Genomic DNA, 22,809 nt, shown 5'->3' on the forward strand with positions numbered 1-22,809 from the left:
AATATTAGGTTTGCTAGCACCATTTACCAAGTAAGCATTTGTTTTTGTACTGGGGTAACGGTCTAGCTGATGTATTTACTTTCCCTCTAGCAGTTGAGTTCTGTTGTAGACCAGGCTGCTTGCATGGCCACCTGAGTTCTTCTGGTTCCAGGTTAAAATGACGGACGTGCCTGGAAGTGTGGTAATCTACCTGATGAGCAAGCTCACGCTCCCGTTTCTTTTAAAGCCTGCCTGAGGTTCATAAATCTGTGACAAGAATTTAATCCAAAGTCCCATGCTGCTTGAAGGAAGCTCTATCCAGTAACAGGGTGGCCGACGGTCTAGTGTAAAGAAGTTAACGTCTACAAGCATGTTCCACTTACTGTCCTGTGATAAGAGGCTGCATTTTGGCAGGGTAAGACGCAGGGCTGTGCTGCATTTATCCTTCCACTCTTCGGCCAAACGCTTGCAGATAGAATTCAGCAAAGAGGGATTTACTAGATAGTAAACTTCAGTTAAAAACATTTTCTTTGTCCGCATTGTACCTTACCCTCCTTCAGAACCTGACCCTACATATGAGCTGGAACTGGGAAATTGGATTTGATTCAGGAACAAAACCATAGGAGTGGGTTTGTCAATAAAGTTTGAGTCCCTGCATCCAAGAAAAAAAAATGAATCCAAGGCTTTGGTTTTGGTCCATCATTAGTTAAAACGAAGAAATTGCTGACCGTCGTCATCTGCCCTCACTGCCCCTTTCTTACCTGGAGAATCCTCCCCTCCTTTGAGGTTAACAAATACAGAAATCGATGTAATCAGTATATTTGGGCCTCCCCTCCCTGCTCCAGAAACTCACCCTAGGCCCTGATTTCACCCACATTCATAAGCACATTCCCTCTTTAAAAATGTCAAATGCCCAACCTCCCATAGTATTTTTTTTCCAAGCCAGCTGCCACTGATTTCAACTCCAGCTTCTACACACCCTTAGACTGGCATGTTTTTCAGCAGCAGCCTCTTTGCTAGATGCATGCTTATAAAGGTGAGATTCTCCAATAAACAGCTCCGTCATCTCCACAGCAACTACCTGTCAGCCACGACTTACTTCCTGTGTGCTGTGATTTGCCAAAGTCACTCCAGGATTAGTTGATGAAAGTGCAGGTTTTGTAAGCTATTGTTTTTGATGTTCATATGAATTATAGAAGTTAGGGTTAGAAAAGACCCCTGGGTTAGATTGTTCCCTGTAGAAAGCTTTCCAGTCTAATTTAGCCATGTGTCTTTAAAAGTGTTCTGTTGGAAAATGAGTGTTTTTCTATACAAAATACAATAAATTATTTAAATCAGGGGTGGGCAAACTTTTTTGGCCTGAGGGCCACATCGGGGTTCCGAAACTGTATGGAGGGTCAGATAGGGAAGGCTGTGCCTCCCCAGTCAGCCTTGACCACACGCTCCGCCCCCCACTTCCCGCCCCCTGACTGCCCCCCTCAGAACCCCTGATCCATACAACCCCCCCTTCTCCTTGTCCCCTTGCAATGCCGGCTACAAAAGTGCCATGCGAATACCTATTCTCACTTTCAGGTGACATTGTAAATAAGAAGCCGGCAGCATTATCTCCCATAAATGTAAACAAACTTGTTTGTCTTAGCGATTGGCTGAACAAGTAGTAGTACTGAGTGGACTTTGTTTTGTTTTTGAGTGCAGTTACGTTACAAAAAAGTCTACATTTGTAAGTTTCACTTTCACAATAAAGAGGTTGCACTACAGTACTTGTATGAGGTGAATTGAAAAATACTATTTTTTTCTCATTTTTACAGTGCAAATATTTGTAATAATAATAATATAAAGTAAGCACTGTACATTTCGTATTCAGTGTTGTAATTGAAATCAATATATTTTGAAAATGTAGGAAAACATCCAAAATATTTAATAAATTTCAATTGGTATTCTGTTTAGCAGTGCGATTAAAACTGCGATTAATTTTTGAGTTAATCGCGTGAGTTAACTGCGATTAATTGACAGCTCTACCCGAAAGCCTTACTCTGTTTACTGAAACAGCCTTACTCCACTTTGTTTTGCAACACACATTTACTGCAGTAAATGTGAACATCATGAGCAGAAACATATTCCCCATTTATTGAAAAACACACCTGTACAGTATCCAGAAAGCTGTCATCAGCTAAATGACATGCAAACTTCACTCCTCAGCTGAAGGCCCTCTAAGAGGTATCTGGTTCTGAAGATAACAGACCTTTTTTGTTTCACCGTAATTTGTCTTTGGCTTAAACATCTTACTATAAAGTTTTTTCCGAAGCAGAGGTATCTCTTTTCAAGTTGCTTATTACTTTTTTCATATAGAATTTCTAGACAATATTAAAAGCAAATTTGGATTCATTAGCTCTAAGGTTTATAGGCAGACAGACATCCCACACCCGAAGAATTCCATTTGTGGATTGGTCTGAACACACCATTTCCAAATTGCTTTGATACCAAGCCATAGTCTGCAGTGTTTCTGTTTGATATCAAGTCTCTCCATGCAGAACAAGCAAAGGAGACTGGGTGATGACTCTGTGCACTGAGCTTTTAAAATAGTTTCTGAGCAGCCAAAGCCGAATGACTCCAGGATTATAAATTATTTTTCCCAGCTGCTCCAGTATGAACAGTCCCAAGAAAATAAGGAGCTGGGAGGCAGAAGGAGTAATTGCTAGGAACAAAGTGCCCTTAAGGAGAGGGAGTGAGACTGATCCACACAGAAGGTGGCTGTGATGTGGATGTAATTGAAACTTTCACTCTGTCCTTGCAGATATCTCCAGCTGAAGCAGGTTTTTTCCTGGAGACTTGGCCTGCAGTATGTTTGGTGGATTATAACTAGACCTAGCAGAATGTGGGAGCACACACCTGGCAGGCAAGCTCTTTCGGGTTGAAAAAAATACATATTCTGCATGCTTGTAAGCAAAAAAAAAAAAAAAGGCGGGGGGGGGGGCGCGGAGAGAGCTTGCTTAAGTTTGGTTTGGGCCAGCACAATCAGCTTTCATCTTGGTGGGTCAGTGTAGGAAATGCATCCAGTGTGGACATCCTCTTCATTGTGCTGAGTCAGCAGCCCTTAGTGATTGACAGCCAGCCCTAGGAATGCTGGGAAGAGTGAAAGAAATGGCCTAAAAGTGGCTTGCCATGTAGTATATGCAGTTGCATCTGAAGAAGCCTCCACATGCTTCCCCAGCTATACAGGCATACATGATAGATACCAGTGGTTCTCAACCAGAGGTGTGGGGCCCCCTGAGGGGCTGCGAGCAGGTTTCAGGGGAGCCGCCAAGCAGGGCCAGACTTGCTGAGGCTGAAGTCTGCATGGAGGTAAAGCGTGGGGCCCTGAGCCCTGCCACCTGGGGCTGAAGCAGAAGCCTGAGCAACTTAGCTTCACGGTGCCCCCTGTGGCATGGGGCCCTGAGCAATTGCCTCTCTTGCTTCCCTTTAACACCGGCCCCGGCTTTTAGATGCAGAAAACCAGTTGTTGTGGCACCGGTGGGCTGTGAAGTTTTTATAACATGTTTTGGGGGGGCCTCAGAAAGAAAAACGGTTGAGAACCCCTGGTATATACGAAGCTGAGGACAATTTAACATACAAGGGGAAATAGAGCGTGTCCGCTGCCTCTCAAGCACTTCTCTGACTCTTCATCTGCAGGGGCTGTTCCATTAGTTACCCACAATTATTCACTCCTCTTTCTTCTCGGATTCTGCTGGTTTCCCCATGTCCATCTCCACACGTGCAGAATTCTCCCTGGATGGAACGCATCCAACAATCCTGATTCCTGCTTCTCTCTCGGTGTCGGGAGCATAACATTTGTTGTTTCTCTGTTGTGCGTAGTTGGAAAATATATTTGCACCGCTCTCCCCTCTGTGAGCACTTCCCTTGTTAACTGGTTTGGTGTTGCATGGCCTTGTCTGGAGTTTACCCTCAGAACTGACTTGGTTGATTAGAGGCATCCATGAGACTCGTTATGGGGCTTTTTAAAACAAGTGCCCTAGTATATCTATACCCCTGGGGCTTCCCCTAAGGCTGATAGCACCTGGGCCATCCAGCTGACGCTTACTGAATCCTTGGCTTTGCACTTTCTGGGGAGCAAACATTGCAGTTTCGGGTTTTCCAAATCTGAATCGGCCTCATTCTCAGCCACGTTGGGCCATTCTAGGATATCGAACGTGTAGCAGAAATGCTGAAATCTTCGCTTTAGTCCCTCTAACTCACCCAATGCTATCTGGGTGCTTTCTGCAGACAGGTCTGTGATTGGTGCACAACAGTCCTGCCCATCAGAGAAAGTCGCAACCTATGTCTCCTCCTACCAACCACTAGTGCTCTGGTCCATTCCCACTCACTGTGCACTTCCGTCATTGAAATCTCTCCTGTGAGGGAGTGGGAAATTGGCAGGTGTTTAGTGACACCACAGGTTGGAAGCAGTCACTGCTGCCCCAGCTTGACTTGGATGAAAGAGAAGGCTATGTCGGAGGGAGATGGGGGAGGAGAGCTTTGCATTGGGTAACAGCTTTCCAGAAGATGTTATCATACACTAAGGTAGTGTATAGAGTTTGTCACTAGTCTTATGTTTCGCTGTGCACCTCCCAGCACATCCACAAATAAGCCATGATCATGACTGGATCCTTATGAACTATAGACAACATCTGCTAAAGAGAAACCTGTCCTGGGCCTGCTGGGGTTTGCTGAGCTAGAAGCTGCTCTTGCAAACATCACAATTAGTATATTATTTATTTTTCTCTCTAAAATCTACAAAATCCAGCCACTGAAACAATCCGATCTTATTAATATTGGTATCGGTACAGTCAGCTGTGTATGAAAATTGCATAACACAGATCTGCTGCTTCTTCCCTGCAGGCAGGTAATAAACATCACAGCAAAGGCAATGGGAATGTATAGTATCTAGAGAATGGATACTATGGCTACTATGCAGAGGAGAGTCCCACAGAGCAGGAGACAGGGGTGCATGGGCCACGAATCTACATACTGCATGAGGTACAGGCTGCACTGCCAGCAATAAACAGTGGGCTGGAGTGGAAAGCTGGTTAATCCTTATCAGTGTGAAAGTTTGAAATTTTTTTTTATAAAGAATGTAGGTCCAGTTTCCAACCTATCCTTGCTCTGTGGTCAGTGAAGTGGGGAAAAAGCCCTAGCTGGCAAGTCCTCTCCTCAGCTCCAGGAGAGGGTGTGCATCGCTCCATCTCTGGTATTTTGAAGGCATCCATTGTCCCCATCGGCAGGTGTGTAGCCACTGTGCGGTTGTCGAGCTCTTCACCTTTCCAGGAGGAAATCCATTATTCCACCTCTGTCCTAAACGGCCTTGGAAGGGGCTGAGAAGAGGCATGTTCTCCCTGGATGAGTTGGGTAAGGGTAGTTGAAGCAGCGTAGTAGCATGAGAGGTCACCCTGGTGGTGGTGGTCCAATAGTACCGGAAATGAAAGAGGTCCAGGAAATTTAGTCAGATGCTGAAGGGGTCCTTGGAGGAAAAGAGTTTGGGAGCCACTGGCTTAGATCGTCAGAAAGGAGGAGTGTTTCCCTGAAGAAACCATACCCCTTCAGTGAAGAGTTTCCACCTGCAAACATAACTGTTCACAAAGGTCAGGTGGACTTTAGCTGTCCATAGCTGTCTTCTGCTGGGGCTACCCATTCCTATGTTCCTGGCAGCTGGCTCTTTCACTTTCACACTGCTGCTTACCTGCTGCCATGGGCAAGTTCTTAGGAGAGCCTCCTCGTGGGAAAAGATCCCAAACCCAGTGCATGTCCATTCTTCAGAGAGCTTGCAACTTGCTTCTGCTGCATCTAGACTCATAAGCATTCCACTGAAATTACATATTGTAAGTGCCTGTAGGAGCTTCCTCAACCATGCCCTTGAGGTTTGTGGGTACTGGAGGCACTGCCCACCCTGCTGTGGATTGGCTGCCTTGCCAAAAAGACAAGGATTTATCATCTGAGACTGATGCTATAGTGGGGATCACATGAGCCATTGTCCACCGAAGAAATGGACAGCAGTTCAGACACAAGATAGCGTTGCTGGGGAGAAGATCACAAGGTGTTTAATCCTGTTCTTTAGGATCCTGATCCAAAGCGCATTGAAATCAATGGAAAGACTGTCATTGACTTGAGTAGGATTTGGATCAGGCTCTAGCAGAGAGACCCAGGACTGGAAGAGCAGGGGGTATTTTTGGCACCTCTGTAGAGTGCCTACCAGGCCTGGCCCCAGTGAGTGCTATATCAGGTTTTTGCATCACATGCTGCCTTCCAGCTTCCATGTCAAAAGACCTCATTCTTTTGAAATGAAAAACATAATAAAGGGCAGGATCTGTCATGCAGCTGAATAAACCATGGCTTTCCATGCTGCAATTCACCATAGGCATGTGTGTGTTCTCACTCTCTGTTGCTGACTCCTTGACTGTTTGATGAGTAGATAACCATATAAAAGGTCTGGTTACTTAATTATTGCAGAGTGACGTAAACTTGGTTAGGAAAACAAGCGTCAGTAATCATGGCTCCCTTAAGATGGTGTCTCTTTTGATTTAAAAAAAAAACAACAAAAGCTCGACCACCTCTCTTGAAGACCTTGGCCCCAGCTACATACAAAATGGCTCTTTGCTGCTAATTAATAAGGCTTAAATAGGTGTCAGTTCCCTCTAGCGTCCCCAAGGCACCTCCTGACGGGTTCTATTGATGAGTTACATTTGATTTAAGCACCTGTATTTAGGTGTAAGAAACAAGAAGTGAAAACCTTTTTAATTAATTCAATGGTCCTAACAGTCGCTTTTCTTGCAAGCAGGGTTGCTCGTGTTCTTCCATTACCTCCATCCCAGCTCCACTAACTCTGTGTGCTCTCCCTAGATTTTTTCCCCCCTCTGCCCGACTCTCACTTGAACTCTCTTCTTGCCACTCAAGCTGTTTCTGCTTCTCATCGGTTACTTTGTGGGTGCATCCTTTTCCTGAGCCACTAACTTGTAACGACCCTGTCTCAGATCCCAGTGAACAGGCATGCACATCACAAAACCCATCACCAGAACTGTCACCTTTATGGGCAAGAGAGAGGCCAAGGATTGGTCGGGCCATGGAGACGGATCTCCTTTCTTACCCTAGTGATGACCACTCCATGTTGAGAAGCAGTGTGGGGGAAACTTTGCCTTGCAATTGCTCATGTTGTATGCTTCCTATGGATAAGTAGAGGGTTTCATTCCCGATGCTTTCCATCTGGCACTGCTCCCCTCTTCCCCCACTCACACACTGAAATAGACATGGGGACACACTACAGTCCCCCCTGGGTGTTCTGTGGTTGTGTGGTGGTGGTAAACCTCAGGTCCCCAAGGCATCATTGATTTGCAGCAATATAGTCCAACCCAGGATCTCACCAGCAATCTCATGGGATAACATGATGACTGCAGTTAACATCAGGTACTCGTTGTGAGGTTATGGCCACCTGGGTCTTGGGGTTTTCTGGAGGAAGGGCTTGGAGATCCTCAGATTTGTGCAACTTGCAGTACTGCTCACAGCTCTTGGCACTCTACTGCGGGCTTGAAGATAAAACCCTTGTGTTATAAAATTTAGGGAGACAAAATACACTTTCCGATGATCAGTCGAGGATCAGTGGCAGAGCCAGCTTTGCAGCTGGGGGCAACAGGTCATTGGGTGCTCCCCCACACCAGCCTGACACTCCTGGAGCCCCTGCCTCTCCCACCCCATGAGCCGAACTCTCCCAGAACTCCTACCCCACCCTCCCTTCTTACCTGACCTTTCCTGGTGGTGAGCCCTCCACCCTTGGGTGGTTGATCTGCCCCACTTCCCAGACCCAGCTGGTTTCTGGAGCTGAGAGGAGCTGCCACCGTGGTCTTGGCAGCTGCTTCCAGCAGTGGGAGCAAAAGGGGAGGAATATCACAATCTGATTCCATTGTTAGTAGTTTGGGGACCTCTCGGGGCCCTGTTTCAGTGTCCTTTTTAGACAAGGAGAAATCTGAGGCTAATGTCTTTAATGCAAAGAGTTAAGTGAGTATAAGGCAGAGATTTAATAAACGAAGAGGAAGATGGCTAGCTAGCCTCGAGTGGTGTTTATTTCAGAACCTAACAGGATCTAGCTGACCCTAATTTACTTGCCTACAAATGGAAGGGTTTGGTTTGCGTGGAGACAACGTGAAGAAGCCCTGACTAGCACCTAGCTGAAGCCCTTGTTTGAAGCTGACAGTGTGTGGAAGTTCCTTGTGTTTGCCCCAACTAATTTTTCCAGCCTTCCCTTGGTCACAGCTTCCCACGTAGCCCCCTTCCCCTTTCAAAAACTTGTACTTGCTGACAGTACATTTCTGTCGAACTTTCATCTCTCCTCCATGTCTCCACCCTTGCCATGTCAGAGAGGAATGAGCGGAAATAATCATAGGACGTTCTCAAATAGCCTATTATCAACTGCAAAGTTACAGCTGTTCAAAAACATGTAAACCATCACTTATGTTAGTTCCTCTCACTGAGCCCCGGCATTATTTTAAGTCTCAGATTCCAAGCTTTTAATAGGAAAGCTATTGAGAGCCAGAGTGGTTCTGGTGAGCACTTGTGTGCACACTCTTAAGAACTTTAGGGTTTGATCCAAACCCTGTTGAAGTCAGTGGGAGCCTTTCCATTGGTTTGATGGGTTTTGGCTCAGGTTTTTAAAAAATAACGGGAATCTTTTTGGAAAATGCACCAGGGAAAAACAAGATGTGGAGTTGAGCTCTACTAGCCGCTTAGAGCAGAATGTCGACGAGTGGCTCGAATGAAACAAGTGCATTCGTTTAGTATTGCTACGGGGAAAACAAACTCAAATTAATCACACTCAGAGAACTGTGGTTACATGACGAGCTGGTGGGAAGAGGCCAGGAATGGAACTTCGGAATCCTGCCTCCCACTCTTCTGCTCTGACCACTTGCACAACACTTCACCATAGACTGCAGTATATAACACAGAATATGGTGTAAACTTTTGAGAGGTGTTGATTTTGTATTAGGATGGAAAATTACACGTGTCTTTAATTCCTAGTTCCGTTACTTTTAACATGACTGTAAAATAGACAAGTTGAAGTTTTGTGATTCCCGATGAAATTTGCACAGTTATCATTTTTGATAAGTGCCGGTTCTGGATTCTAAAAGTCAATCTGCTTCTTTCTGGGCTCATGCATCCTTGCCAGCAATAATTATTCTGTAGGCCAAACTCCACTACCTGAGGCAACCCTATTGTCTTCTTATTGGTGTCATAGAGTGCCTAGAGGCCCCGTTCAGAATCAGCCCCCCATTGTGCTTCACTCTGAGCAAACCCAAGAGCTAGGACGTGTAACTGAAGACCGAATTTCGCTCTGTATTTAGAACTTGGTTAAGCAGTTGTGTGCTGATGCATGATCCAGAATTGAATCTAGCTCAGGCCTTGGCTACACTTGCAAATTTGCAGCGCTGCAGCAGGGTGTGAAAACACACCCTCTCCAGCGCTGCAAATTGCGGCGCTGCAAAGCGCCAGTGTGGTCAAAGCCCCAGCGCTGGGAGCGCGGCTCCCAGCGCTGTACGTTATTCCCCACAGGGAGGTGGAGTACGGACTCTCCCAGCGCTGGCGCTTTGACTACACTTAGCGCTTCAAAGCTAACAAAGCTGCGCTGGTTCTGCAATGCTAACAAGAATAATATGTGGCAAATGTTTACTTTTTGGTGATAAATTAGCTAGATGTGACTGAGTACACACAAGGGGCAGAGCTGTTGAGTAATATGGTGCCATTTTAATAGTCACTTTTCATACTGAAACCACATTTATTATCTCTGTTTTAAAGAGGTTTCTGTTCATTTAAAAGTAGAACCCCCTCTGCAAAATATTTCATTGGACCAATTAACTACTTCTAATTCCCTGTGAAGTCTGAATAGCAGGTAAGATTAGTTGCTTACAAAGGAAATGCAGAATACTGAGTCAGCACTTGCACTGCTGATTAGTTATGAACACACAGAGCTTCCCCCCCCCCCCCAATTTATTTCTATTACAAAGAAAGTGGAGCTAGTCATTAGTGAAAAGAACCAGCATGGCATTATATTTACTACGTGTTTAGGAATAGCTCTCCCCTTTGATGTACTTGGGAATGCTTGAACTTCAGAAACTAGTGTGTGAGCATGTGGGGTATTTAGGTCATTGGTCATTTAATCCGTTCCTCAAGTGAGTCATTGTAAGGTAGAGTAACTGCTGGGAAAAGTTTCCCAGTGCCAATTAAAACAGTCTCCAAAGGTGTCGTGGACTTGTATTCTTCTAGAAAACCAGCGCTGAAAGGTTAGAAGCAGTTGCTTTGGAGCCATGAAGCCAGATCCCGAGCTGGTGTAAATCACCATAGCGCTACTGACTTCAATGGAGCTCCATCGATTTACACCAGCTGAGGATCTAGTCTTTTGTGCCTAGAACTTGCTAAACAGTTGCTGTTTAAAATCTAGGATTGCTCCATAAATGTCAATTTCAAATAAATAAATAAATTCCAGAAAAAATATGCAAAAACCCCCAAACTTCAAAGCGATCTTGGTTTTGAATCATTCTGTATGGGGTTTTTACATATACACTGCAGAACCGAAGCTGAAATTAATGAATTTTAGCCTCTACAATTCCCTTAGAGAAACTTCCCAAATGCAATCAGTTTTTTTAAAAATACATTAGGACATTCCTGTCTTTGGTTTTATTATTAATTAGTAACTGCTACTCGTGTTTTTTGCCAAAGAAAAGATCCAGTTTTCAACATACGCTAAGAATAAATAAATAAAAACGAATGAGAAAGCTAAAATATATCTTGGCTAAATGGCTTCAGGTGAAACCCAGTTCCTCACACATTGTAGCGGAAAGCTGACCACATCCTGGCTTAGGCAAAGTGTTGTCAGGAAAACAGGCTTTAGTAAACAAACGTGTCTGCCTTGATTGAAACAGCCTTTTGGCTCCCAGGATATCAGTTTAAAGGATTGCCTATGCTACCATATGTTTTGCTATTTCAGGGCTAGATTTTCACCTGTGAACGATGGTCCACGCTGGAGAGTTTGAGGACGAGCCCAGTGCAGTGGAAAGCCCCAGGAGGGATTCTGGCCAACTTAATCAGAATCCCTCCCTGGGAGCTTCCAGTTGTGCCACCTATTATGGAGTCATGCTGTCTCCCTTCCCAGGGCACCCAGCCACTCTGGACAGTGCCCCACCCCCTTCCAGGTTGCTGGCCTCTGCAGAGGAACTAGTAGGGAACAGTTCCTGCACTCACCCAGGCTTGGGCCAGGTCATTCTCTCTCTCTTCCCCCCCCCCCCCACAGGGTTGGGCACTGTGGAGCCCTGGATTTGATTTGGCACAATATCCTGGGTACAGTTACATGAGAACAGTTTAGAGAGCTCGAACAAAACGGCATCTCTCTCTTGCTCTCATCTTGTATGGTTACGCCCACACTCTGTCCTATTTATTATATTATTTATTATTATATTAGTCTTCAGTTTGTTTGTGCCCCTCTGAGCCCGGCAGAGCCCATCAGGGGTCATGGTGTGTAATGACTGGCACAGCACAAGACAAACACACAACATAAACACCTCCCCCCCTCTCCCCTGGTTTATGTTTATGTTCCTGACCCACTACAGTCTCCTTGCAGGGGAAAGGACTCCCCTACCCTCCTCCTCCTACCTTTGTTGTTGTCCAACATCAGCTGAGCTTTGAACTCCTTTTTCTTTTTTTTTTTTGATTTCACATCAAGGGAACATTTTTCTGTAGGAAAATGCCAGTTTGTTGAAAGCTAAATGTTTCATTGGAAACATGTTGATTTCAATGAAATTTAATTAAAAAATCCCCGACTCTAAATGGAGCATTCCCATAATGTTCTGTTCTGATCTTTTCGGAATGGCACATTTTGATTTTCTGTTTCAAAACAACTTTGTTTTTATTTATATTATACAATACAAAATTCTAAAAAGTTGGTATCAGAATGAAATGTTTTGATGTGAACATTTTTTTTTCAGAATTTCATTTTGTGGGAAGCTTTGACTTTTTTGTTCTGCTTTGGAATGGAAAAAAATTCAAAATCACATCGTTTTCTGCAAAATGGAAAATTCAGTTCCTGCCTGTCTGTATGGTCTTCCCTCACCATCGAGTCACTGTTGGCCTCACTCCACATGAGGCGCTCCAGGCATGCCATCCTGCCAATATTCCCGGAGGAGGCGAAGTCGCACATAAACGTCAAAGAGCTCTGAGCAGTCAGGCTGGCGTGTGGAGTCTTCCCGCCCCACCTGTCGGGCAAAGTGGCATGAGTCCTGACAGACAATACAGCCTCGATGTTCTACATCAACGGGCAAGAGGGAGCGTGATCATCGGCTCTCTGTCAGGAGGCGCTCCATCTGTAGGACTTCTACATTAGCCACAGAATCCACCTGGAAGCTTATCACCTTCCCGGCATCAAGAATATGCTGGCGGACCAGCTCAGCAGGGACTTCTCCTCTTGCCACAAGTGGTCGCTCCACCCGGAGGTAGTCTGCATGATCTTCCAAAGGTGGGGAACTCCCCAAGTGGACCTGATCGCCACCAGCCAGAACAGGAAATGCCACTGCTTCTGTTCTCGGCAAGATCTGAGCAAAGGCTCTCGCTCCGATGCCTTTCTCCTGTCATGGTCAGGGAGCCTGATGTATGAGTTCCCTCTGATTCCACTCATCAGCAGGGTCCTGGCAAAGATCAAGAGAGACAAAGCACAGGCTGTCGTGATTGCCCCAGCATGGTCTCACCAGCACTGGTTCAGTATGAGCTTGACAGTGGGTCCTTCCTGGCCCCTGCCGTCACAGGAGCCCGGTTGGCTCCTACACCCCAAACTCAAGTCACTCCACCTCTCAGTGTGGGTGCTGTGTGGCTGAACCTGGAGGAGCGGACCTGTTCAGAAGGAGTCCAACAGGTCCTCCTGGGAAGTACGAAGCCCTCAACCAGACTGACTTACCTGGGCAAGTGGACGAGGTTTTCCCGCTGGGCGTCCGAGCGTGGCACCTCTCCCTTGCGTTCTTCCATACAGGCTGTCCTGGACTACATGCTCCATTTGAGGAACCAGGGCCTGGCACACTATTCCATTAGAGTGCATCTTGTGGCCATCTGTGTTTTCACCCACCAATCCAAGGACAGATGGTGTTTTCCCATGACATGACGGTCAGATTCTTGAGAGGGCTCAAGAGACTCTTCCCGCAGATACAGGCTCCTGTCCAACAGTGGGATCTTAACTTGGTCCTCTCTAGGCTCACCGACCCACCCTTTGAACCGCTGGGTTCCTGCTCCTTTTCCCACATGTCATGGAAGGTCGCATTCCTGGTGGCAGTGATGTCGGCGAGACGGGTCTCTGTAATTAAAGCCTTGACCTCAGAACCGCCGTATACTGTTTTCTACAAAGACAAAGTTCAGCTGTAGCCCTACCCGTCCTTCCTGCCAAAGGTTGTGTCTACCTTCCATAGGAACCAGGACATCTTCCTCCCAGTGTTCTGTCCCAAACCGCACAAGACCAGGAGGAGAGGCGTCTTCATGTACTGGATGTCCAAAGGGCCTTGGCTTTTTACTTAGAACATACCAAACCGTTCCGTAACTCGACTCAGCTCTTCATTGCTACAGCTGACAGGATAAAGGGCCTTCCAGTGTCCTCACAGAGGATTTCCAATTGGGTCACCTCGTGCATAAGGACCTGTTACAACCTGGCAGGAGTTCTGCCGCTGCCAATTGTCAGAGCCTACTTGACGAGAGCTCGGGTGTCCTTTGCAGCCTTCCTGGCGCACATCCCTATCCAGGACGTCTGAGCCGCAACGTGTTCCTCGGTCCACACGTTTACCTCTCGTGACGCCATCACTCAGCAGCCCTGAGACGACACTGGGTTCAGCAGGGCTGTGTTGCAATCTACGCATCCATGAACTCCTACCCGCATCTAAGGGTCCTGCTTTAGAGTCACCTAATATGGAATGGACGTGAGCAAGCACTTGAAGAAAAGACAGTTACCTTTTCCACAACCATCCCTCCTTCCCCACTGAGTTTCAGGCAAGAAGGAACTGAGGGTAGGGAGGAGCTGGCAGCACCCCTTATACTGCATCATGTGGGCACCACTCCAGAGGGCACCAGAGCTGGTCCCCTATGGATACTGCTAAGGGAAAAACTTCTGGCACTGGAGCATGTGGCGAGTGCACACACCTAATATGGAATGGACATGAGTAACACATCTCAGTGAACACCAGTTACAGAAAAGGTAACTGTCTGTGTAGAGTTACCTGTGGCCAAAACTCAGTGATTCCTTTCCAATAAGCTAGCAAGGATGGACCTTTTGCCTTTGTGGCAATTCAGTGATTTAGCAGACTTTACCCAGGTGAATGGAACTCAGAAAGGCCCAGATTCTAATCTCAGATAAGCAGTACATGGATCAGTGTGTTTTAGACCAGTGGTTCTCAACCTTTCTGGGAACATTCGCTTAGCCTCATGCAATCGGGCTATGATTAGGAGACGGCTTGGAAAGCAGATTGGGCTAAACAAGACTTAAAAAATAAGTGCTTTTGTGATGGATCCGACACAGAAGATTCCTGGGTTTGACCTTCGTTGGTCAACTCTGAACGAAATCCGAACCAACCAGGATAGATGCAGACATCTAAGGTACAAATGGAAAATCAAGGATTCTCTGGCATGCGAGTGTGGCTCCCCACGACAGACCATCAAACATATCCCCACCTACTGCCCAATTTATAAATATGAAGGAGACATCACTGCAATACATTCTGCTACTCCTGATGTAACCATCTGGCTCCATCAACTTCAGGTGAAATTGTAGTTGCTGTTCTACACCAGCCTTATGAAAGAAGATTCTTGCTCTATGGAAATATACTGGGAATGTATTGACTTGTGACCCAGATGGGCCAAAGAATGAAGGCAAACATTCAGTTTACTTTTCTAAGTCAATATTGTGGAAGATCGCCATGTCTCTCTGGGACTAAAGGAATCTTTCCTATGTTATTTACTTGCTTTTATCACATTAAAATCTTCCTTTCTCATTTCCCAAGACTGCAAGTTTTGTAGGGGACAAGTTGCAATAGAAGAGTAGTGCTGGCTCTGCCCTCATAATTTGTGTTAAGATGTGTTTTTATTTATTTGTTTGTAGAGGTAACATGGATAAACCATCTTGGGTGAAATCCTGGCTCCCGTTGACGTCAGTTGCAAAACTCCCATTGAGTTCAGTGAAGCACAGATTTCACCCTCTGTTTCAGAAATTAGAGTTGCTACTAGATTGTTAAATTATTGGTGCGTGTCAAACAGAATATGCTTGACATTAACATTTTTCCTGTGTTCAAAACCCACAAAGGTTAAAAAACATGCATAACCATGAGCTTCTGAGTCTAAAAATTATGCTAAGTGTAACATTGTTAGAAATAATAACATCCCTGGAGATAAACCTAAAATAATAGACTCAGCCATGTAATTTTCACTTTAAGCTAAAAATAGCCTAAATGGTGGTTTAAGCTAAGCCATAATTATCAAGCTGCTGAAGCTGGTTTTGGTTCATCAGAACTAGAAATTTATGCTGCATTTAGGTTTTGAATATTTGAATCCCAAAACTGCAGAGAAGCAAAGGCAGGGGAATGAGAACTGAATATAAAAACAAACAGGCGACTCTGATTTGTAGAGTAATGTTGCATATTGGGAGTCCAACATCATGATCGGAAACAATGGCCATCTGGCTGTGTCCAGCAAGCTGGAAGCTTGTACAATAAGATGCTCTTCTCCTAAGGAATAAACTGATAATCAACTGAAATTTCAGATATCAACTTGCAGTTGGCAATTCTGAACCTAATGCTGATGACTGCCACTTTGCTAGCTGAGTGACACTTGACATCACGTGAGGCACCGTTTGCAAAAATCCGTAAACCAATTCCCATCCCATTTTAAGATGGGTTTAGAAACCAAAGGAAGGACATTAAGATTTGAAAATGTTACTTATCAAATCTTATCAAAACAGGCTGGAACTTGTTCTCTCTCCTACATTGGGTGGTAACGTGGCCTAGTAGTTTGAGGATGGGATTGGAAATCAGGATTTCTGGTGTCTGTGCATGGTTCTGCCACTGACTTGTTGTATAAACCTGAGCTAGTCACTTATCCTCTCTTTTGCTTGAGTTTTCCCTCTTATAAAACACTGTTAATAATACATGGCCTCACAGGTGCATGGTGGGGGAAAAGTTTTTGTGAAGCCCTTTTGAGATCCTCAGGTGAGCGATATTTTAATTTCTCAGTTGTGGGTGTAAATATGTGTAAATGTGCATTATTTGTTTAGATGCACTACCATGGGCCAAATGTTGTTCACATTTACATTGGGTTGGGGCAGGGATTGTGTCTTTGGATGCGTTTGTACAGCACTTAGCAAAATGGGGCCCTGATTCTGGGGGGGGGCATCGAAGGGTTGCTGAAATAGTGATATTTAATAATACTGTAAATTTGGAGTAACCCCTTTTATGTCAGTGGAGTTACTCCAGATTTGAACTGGCACAAGAGCAGAATTTGGTTCCATGTTTAGTAATAATTGTACTTCGGTATTTGTTGACCTTACTCAACATGGTTTTAGTTAACCTCATTCACTAGTTTTGGGCAAGTAGTACAAAGTTTTCCACAATACTCCCTTTGATATTCTGTACTTCAGCCAGGTTACATCCTTTCTGAGCGTTTGCTTTCTGTGAACCCTTGAATGACTGAGTTTTATGGGGAAGCACATTTCAGGTTGCATGACCATGCCCAGAAACCACTTTTTGCATCCGTGTGTGTAAGAATTCAGCCAGATGTACTTATGGGTTCATCTAATCAGGGAACAGTTGCAGTTCCATATAACTTCTCAGCGCTATCTCTCCACTAAAAATCACTGGTGGATTTAGGATATTTCTAGCAGACCCTATAGTGAAGTGTTTGCCATCAATCCATGGAGCAAAACAATTTTTTACAAAAATTTGCAACTAAAATAGGTAAATTCAAGGAATTTGCTTGTGACATAGAAGGTAACTGCATTGGATAAATTATTAATTGTGCATTATTTGATCAGTTCTACTTTCCAGTGTGTTCCCCATAAGATAATCAGAGTCCCATTGTCAGGTGCAATGGGAAATGACAAACCCGCAGTATGGCTTTATCTATGTGGTTTTTGTTTTTTTTAACCGAACAGCATGGGGATGAGCCATGACGATGATCATTTGTCCTGCGCAGGAAGATCTCACATAATGTCTGGAGAATGGGTGAAGGGCAGGAACCCCAGTGACCTTTCTTGGTCTTCCTGCAGCCGTGACGACCTTGAAAACTTCCTAAAGTAAGAACGTGATGAACAGTGAAAACCCTGTATCTCAAAGAATTGGGATCGTATTTGAAATTCAAACCCAAAGCAACGTCAGGGGAGGGCGGTGCACAATCGCTGTATGGAAGGCTGAACGTGTCTCCTTTGTAGTATACTGGCAGAGATGCAGAAAACTGATCCTCCCCAAATTTCAGCACACTGATAGCTTCTTGAAAAGAATCCCAGTTCACTTCCACTTTAGGAATGAATCCTGCAATGACAGGACTCCGTTAGGTTGTACAGGAGGAGGTGCCCTTAAAAAAAACAACAACAACAACAACAACAACAAAAACAACCACACCCCACCCTATTTGAGAGGTTCTGCCAGCCTGCCCTGGTAGAACAATTCGTTTTACAAAAGCCGGAGAGAACTCATTTCCCAGGGAGTTAATTCTGTGTCATTCTCTCTTCTCTAAGTGAGCATTAACTTAAACAGTTCACGTGAATGCCTTTTCTACAGCATCCAGTGTTTTTAGTTTACCCTCTTTAGCAATTCAGAAAGAATGTAAGGCAAGCTGACTACTAGCTCATAGAGCATCATTCACCGGAACAAACACCAGAGTGTGCTGGACCCACTTGACTATCAGAGATGCAACCTCTGTACAGAGCAATGAGTTTAGCAGTGATCAAAGGAAGAGGGAGAGGGGAAAAAAGAGGTTAAAGAGTCTATCCAGAAAATGAGACTCCAGTAATGTTATGTTAAAGGGGGACACTGTCAAGATAAAAACAAGGGTCTGATTCTGTACTCTGAGTCTGTCAGCTCCTAAACTACTTCGTAGTGACCCTCATATACATGGTCCAGTATCTTTCCTGCCTTCCATTAGTTTTAAAAAAACCTTCCAAGATGCTATTGGTCACAGTTTCAGAGTTAATTGCACTTTTGACACACACCCCTACTCTTCCACAAGGGCACCCACCTAAGGTTTCAGGCTCTGAGCCATCACCTCTCTGGGCGAAGATCTGCATCTCTCTCCCTGCAAACGGGTTTAGGCTTGTAGTCCCTCTGCACCTCACTGATTTCCCCAGCAGCTCTGACCAGGGGCCAGCATCCAGAGGTTACAACAGTGCACACCAGTTACCAACCAGCCTTCGCAAAGCAAAGTGTATTAGAGAGAAAATGTACAAAAAATAATAAACGGACCTACACCCAGGCTAAAAGCTTACCAGAGGTGACCCCGAGCTCCAACATAGGGCTCTGGGGGCTGGCTGTCTTTCAAAGCCCTCAGCTGGGTTTGCGCTGGGTTACCAGTTCATGTCGGGTTTCAGATCAAAAACCATAACAAGTCTGGGACAGTCCAGCTATTTCTGTATAGTCTCGGCCTTTGATCTGTGGCCTCCTGTAATAGGCAATCACCAGTCAGTGGCTCTCTCCTCAGGGCAAACTTCAAAAGGTTTGGTTTTTGCATAACCGGTATTGTGGAATTCGCATTAACCACCCTTAGGGCATTCTCCAGGAAACCCACTTAACACTCACCTCTCAGAGGTCTGCCTCTCTGGCACTTCACAGTATATTAGAGAGAGAGTCCTGGGGCCAACACAACTACAACACAACTGCACACAACATTTCCTTATAGTCATTTGAACACGGTACATTTCCCAGGTCTCACATCTGTCCCACTGTTCGCTCTGCATATTGAGTAATGCCTCAAAAATACCACTGCATGACCTCACTCATGCATCTCCAGTCTCCACCTGCCCATAATAGCAACCTGACCAGAAATATCTGCAAGTCAGAATCTTTGCTTAAGAAAGGATATTTCTGGGTGGAAATCTCTCAAAAATAAGCAGTTAAAAATACCAACCATTTAGACAAAGAGACCATAATCTCAAGTGAAAGGGAAGGAGCCACCTTCTCTGGGCAAGTGATCTACCAGCCCAGTTCCAAAGTTCCTCCCCTTAAAGGTGTGTGTAACTCTCGTACTCTTTAGGTCCAAGGTGAGCACCTGTTTGCTGGTAACAGACCCCCGAAGCCAGTATGCCCTGCGGCTTCCTCACAAGCTGCCAGGGATGCACTACAGCGCCGATGAACAGTGCCAGATCCTATTCGGGACCAATGCCACTTTCTGTAAGAATATGGAGGTAAGGCTTCTCCTGGGTCCCAAGGGCGTGAGGGTGGGTAATGGAAACAAAGCTGTCAATTGAGAATAGAAAGGTTCCCTACCTCCAATTGAAATACACCGTGGGATTTTCAACCGTGCTCAGCGTTGGCCTAACCTGCTCTGGTTGAAATCAACAGTAAAACTTCCACTGACTCAGATGAAATAACAGAGCTAGGCCAACGCTGAGCACTTTTGAAAACCCCACCCACACTGATAAAGCTAAAATCCTAGTTCCAGGTCCTGAGGTCCTTATTGAGTTTGTATTCAGTTTTCACTTGGGCAAAACTCCCACGGAAGTCAGAGTGCCAGAATACTGAGCAAGAGGCTGTTCTCATGATATTTCCGGCCCATCTGGAATTGGGATGTAGCAGAAGTCTCACGAGCGAGCCTCTTCCCACAAGACTTCCCAGCTCTGCAGACTAGAGAGGTTTAGATCATTTGGGTTCGAACCCTGACTCCAAACTATTTCAGGGCTGCTGATAGGAGCCACCTCTGACTAATGTGAAGCAATATTCATGTATGAACCAATTGACCAACCAATAGGAGCTCTGGTCTTGTGCTGTATCTGCTGGGGAGGCTGTGTGAGCCAGTAGTTAGTGGATGGGACTGGGAGTCAGGATTCATGGGTTCTGTTCTCAGCGCTGCCACTAACTCTCTGTATCATCATGAGCAAGACACTTACCCTAACTGCACCCCTATTCTAGGTAGGGATTATGATTGCACATGTGTGGCTATGTGCTAGGATAGCTACAGATGGAAAGTGCTAAGCATTGTTATCAAATTGATGATTTTATCACCAGAACCATTTAGTGGCATTTTACCCTACGTTATGTTCTACAAAGCCCTAGTTTAGGTGGCAAGAGTGAATCATGCATTACCCTCTTGTAACTAGGCAATATTTAAAAAAAAAAAATTGTTTTGGTAAATCATTTCCTCCTCTCCCCTCCCCTGTCCTGTCCCCTCCACGTCTAAAAATGTCTGGCACTTTAATCTTATAAAAAAAAAAAGAAAATAATAATCAATTATAACTGAAGTTTCCAAAAGCCAAATGAATAAAGCTGTCGAACACATGCAAGTGCTGGGAAAGAACTCTGAGTTTCACATTTGCTGTTTTGTTTACTTTGGATCTGGCAACTAAGTAACACAGAACATGAAAACAATGAGAAACAAATCTGGGTAGGTTGTGTTTTTTGGATCAACCAGGGAAACACAGGCCATCCGGACTACTGGACTGGAAGCAAGCTTTTAAAATGTGCATCCTTAAAGAGTACCCCAGGTATAGTCAGGAAGATGCAGGTACCTCCAAATGAACAGATACCATGCTGCTTACCCAGCTTTTGGTAGATATTTGCTATGTGCATTGTTACAGAAAAGAACTGTCATTCCTGGAGGTTTCACCCCCACTAGGAAGTGCAATTTGACTGCTAACTAGTCTGCATTTCTCATGTTGAAATAGCATATCCAGAAATACAGTGTTCTTGAAACTCCTCATTCAGAGCATGTTTGTCAGTGTACCAAACCAGCCGGCAGTATTTTCTGTTAGCCACAGGTAGTGTTGGTCCTTTGGGATCTTTACTAGTCTTAGTGCTTGAAATCTTTAGAAAAGAAGAAAAGAAACCTTAGTACATATTTGGAAGGACTTTAGAATAGAATAATTTCTGCTGAGAAGTCTATACAAGCTTTGGCTGAATAAAGGAAGTTGCAAACACTAGTTAGCTTAATTATGTAGATGTAGGTATTTCTGATCACGAATGTAGGGTGGGAGTGCTTCAGAGTTCAACGTTGATGTTCTGTGAAAATATTTGCCATTAACTTTACACATCATTAAACCATGGTAATATTTGCATGCTGTTCAGCGGCTGTGAGTTGGTGTTTGCCTGCAGTGAAACTAAGTTCGTTATAGGAAATGGTCAGCTTTAATTTTTTAATCCTGGAAGGTTTTGTTACGTTCACCTTCGTCTTTCTCGTGCCTCATCAACAGAATGCTTGTACTGTAAGTCTCTAAGCTGTCTGCGGAAATATGAACCAAAAAAAATTGGCACCGGTCGTTGGCATTAGTTATAGAAATTATTGGCAAACGTAGCTGTCTCCTCTTCTAGCCAATGGTAATGTGGTATTTTTAATTCAATAAAGTATTATTAAAAAATCCAAATGTACAAGTAATAAACATTTGACAGTAAATATTTGTTACAAAAAGGAAATAAACTTCAGGAAATTAGCCTGCTCAATCTTTTTATGACTACACGCGTCTTCTGTCTACATTCCTATTTAATAGAGAGCTCTATTATGACATTTCAGAAAGAGATAGCTGAGCTCCAGAATTATGTTGGGCAAACTAGAAGACCTACATTCAAAAATTCCCCATGATCAGGAAAATTTCCAGAGGACAGTAGATGAATCCAGAATCTAACCATCTTTAGGAAAGGCTGCAAAATCTTCCTGTTTGATGAAGCTTTCTGCATGAGAGGCATTCAGGTCCTATAGTAAAGAGTAAGAATATAAGTATCGACAATAGTTACACAGAGCCTTGGAACATTCCAGCCCGCCTGTATCACTTTGATTTGTCCCCTTTTCTTCCCCCCTTCCCCAAATACCTTCCAAACTCTATATCTGGGGCAGCAGAGGTAATGTTACTCCCAAGCCCTGCCAACAACCCAAGCTGCACTGACCAGAGAGGCCAAAACAAAACTCCACTCAAAATAGATCTTCCTGCTGCGGTTGTCCTGCTTCCTTCGTGTGCGCTTTGTTCAGCAGTGAAACAGTGGACAAAGTTTACAGTCCTATGCTGCCATCATTAGACTTCAGACTCCATGGCCTATTAAAATAAAATGTAGCAGCTCACCGTTCTTTCATAGCTATTGTTTCTGCTGTCTACAGACTTTGGCAGTCAGCCTGGCATCAGTTTGAATTTTTAAGATTTTTTTTGGTAACCATGTGTGTTAAAGGCTTGGGCACCTGTCTCCCTTAGGCACGCTTGATAATCTCTGTCTTAATTTATTGTTCTAATGAAAGATTCTGGCGTGCACACTGGCAGTCTCTAGCAATAAGAATGTTTGCCAAACCACCATGAACTGCTCTGAGCTCTCCGCAGAAATCACAGCACAAAAACGAAGGATCGTGAGGGAGCCACTTTGGGTATGTCCACACGGCAGCATGTCTCACAGCCTGGGTCAACTGACTTCGGCTTGCACTGCTGAGCTAAAAATAGCAGAGCAGATGTTCCTGCTTAGGCTGCAGCCTGGGTCCAAGAGCCTCCCTTCTCTCTGCGTTTCAGAGCCTGGGTTATAGCCTGCGACCGAACGTCTACACTACTATTTTGAGCCCGCAGCGCAATCCTGAGTCAGCTGATTTGAACTCTGAGACTCACTGCCACAGCTCTTTCTTTCCCCA

General features: G+C 44.8%; 1 protein-coding gene across 5 annotated transcripts in view; it reads left to right on the forward strand.

Annotated features, from left to right (window-relative positions):
• The window catches only part of ADAMTS17 (ADAM metallopeptidase with thrombospondin type 1 motif 17), a 265,853-nt gene that overhangs the window by 103,997 nt on the left and 139,047 nt on the right, over positions 1-22,809 (forward strand). For all 5 annotated transcript variants that reach the window (XM_039492977.1, XM_039492975.1, XM_039492976.1 and 2 more), the window contains 2 exons: positions 17,156-17,296; positions 19,249-19,399. In XM_039492977.1, the coding sequence (XP_039348911.1) occupies positions 17,156-17,296; positions 19,249-19,399 (292 nt within the window). The remainder of the gene's footprint in view (positions 1-17,155; positions 17,297-19,248; positions 19,400-22,809) is intronic.

Source organism: Mauremys reevesii, linkage group 10, assembly GCF_016161935.1.
Source record: "Mauremys reevesii isolate NIE-2019 linkage group 10, ASM1616193v1, whole genome shotgun sequence".
In the NCBI taxonomy this organism is placed as follows: Eukaryota; Metazoa; Chordata; order Testudines; family Geoemydidae; genus Mauremys; species Mauremys reevesii.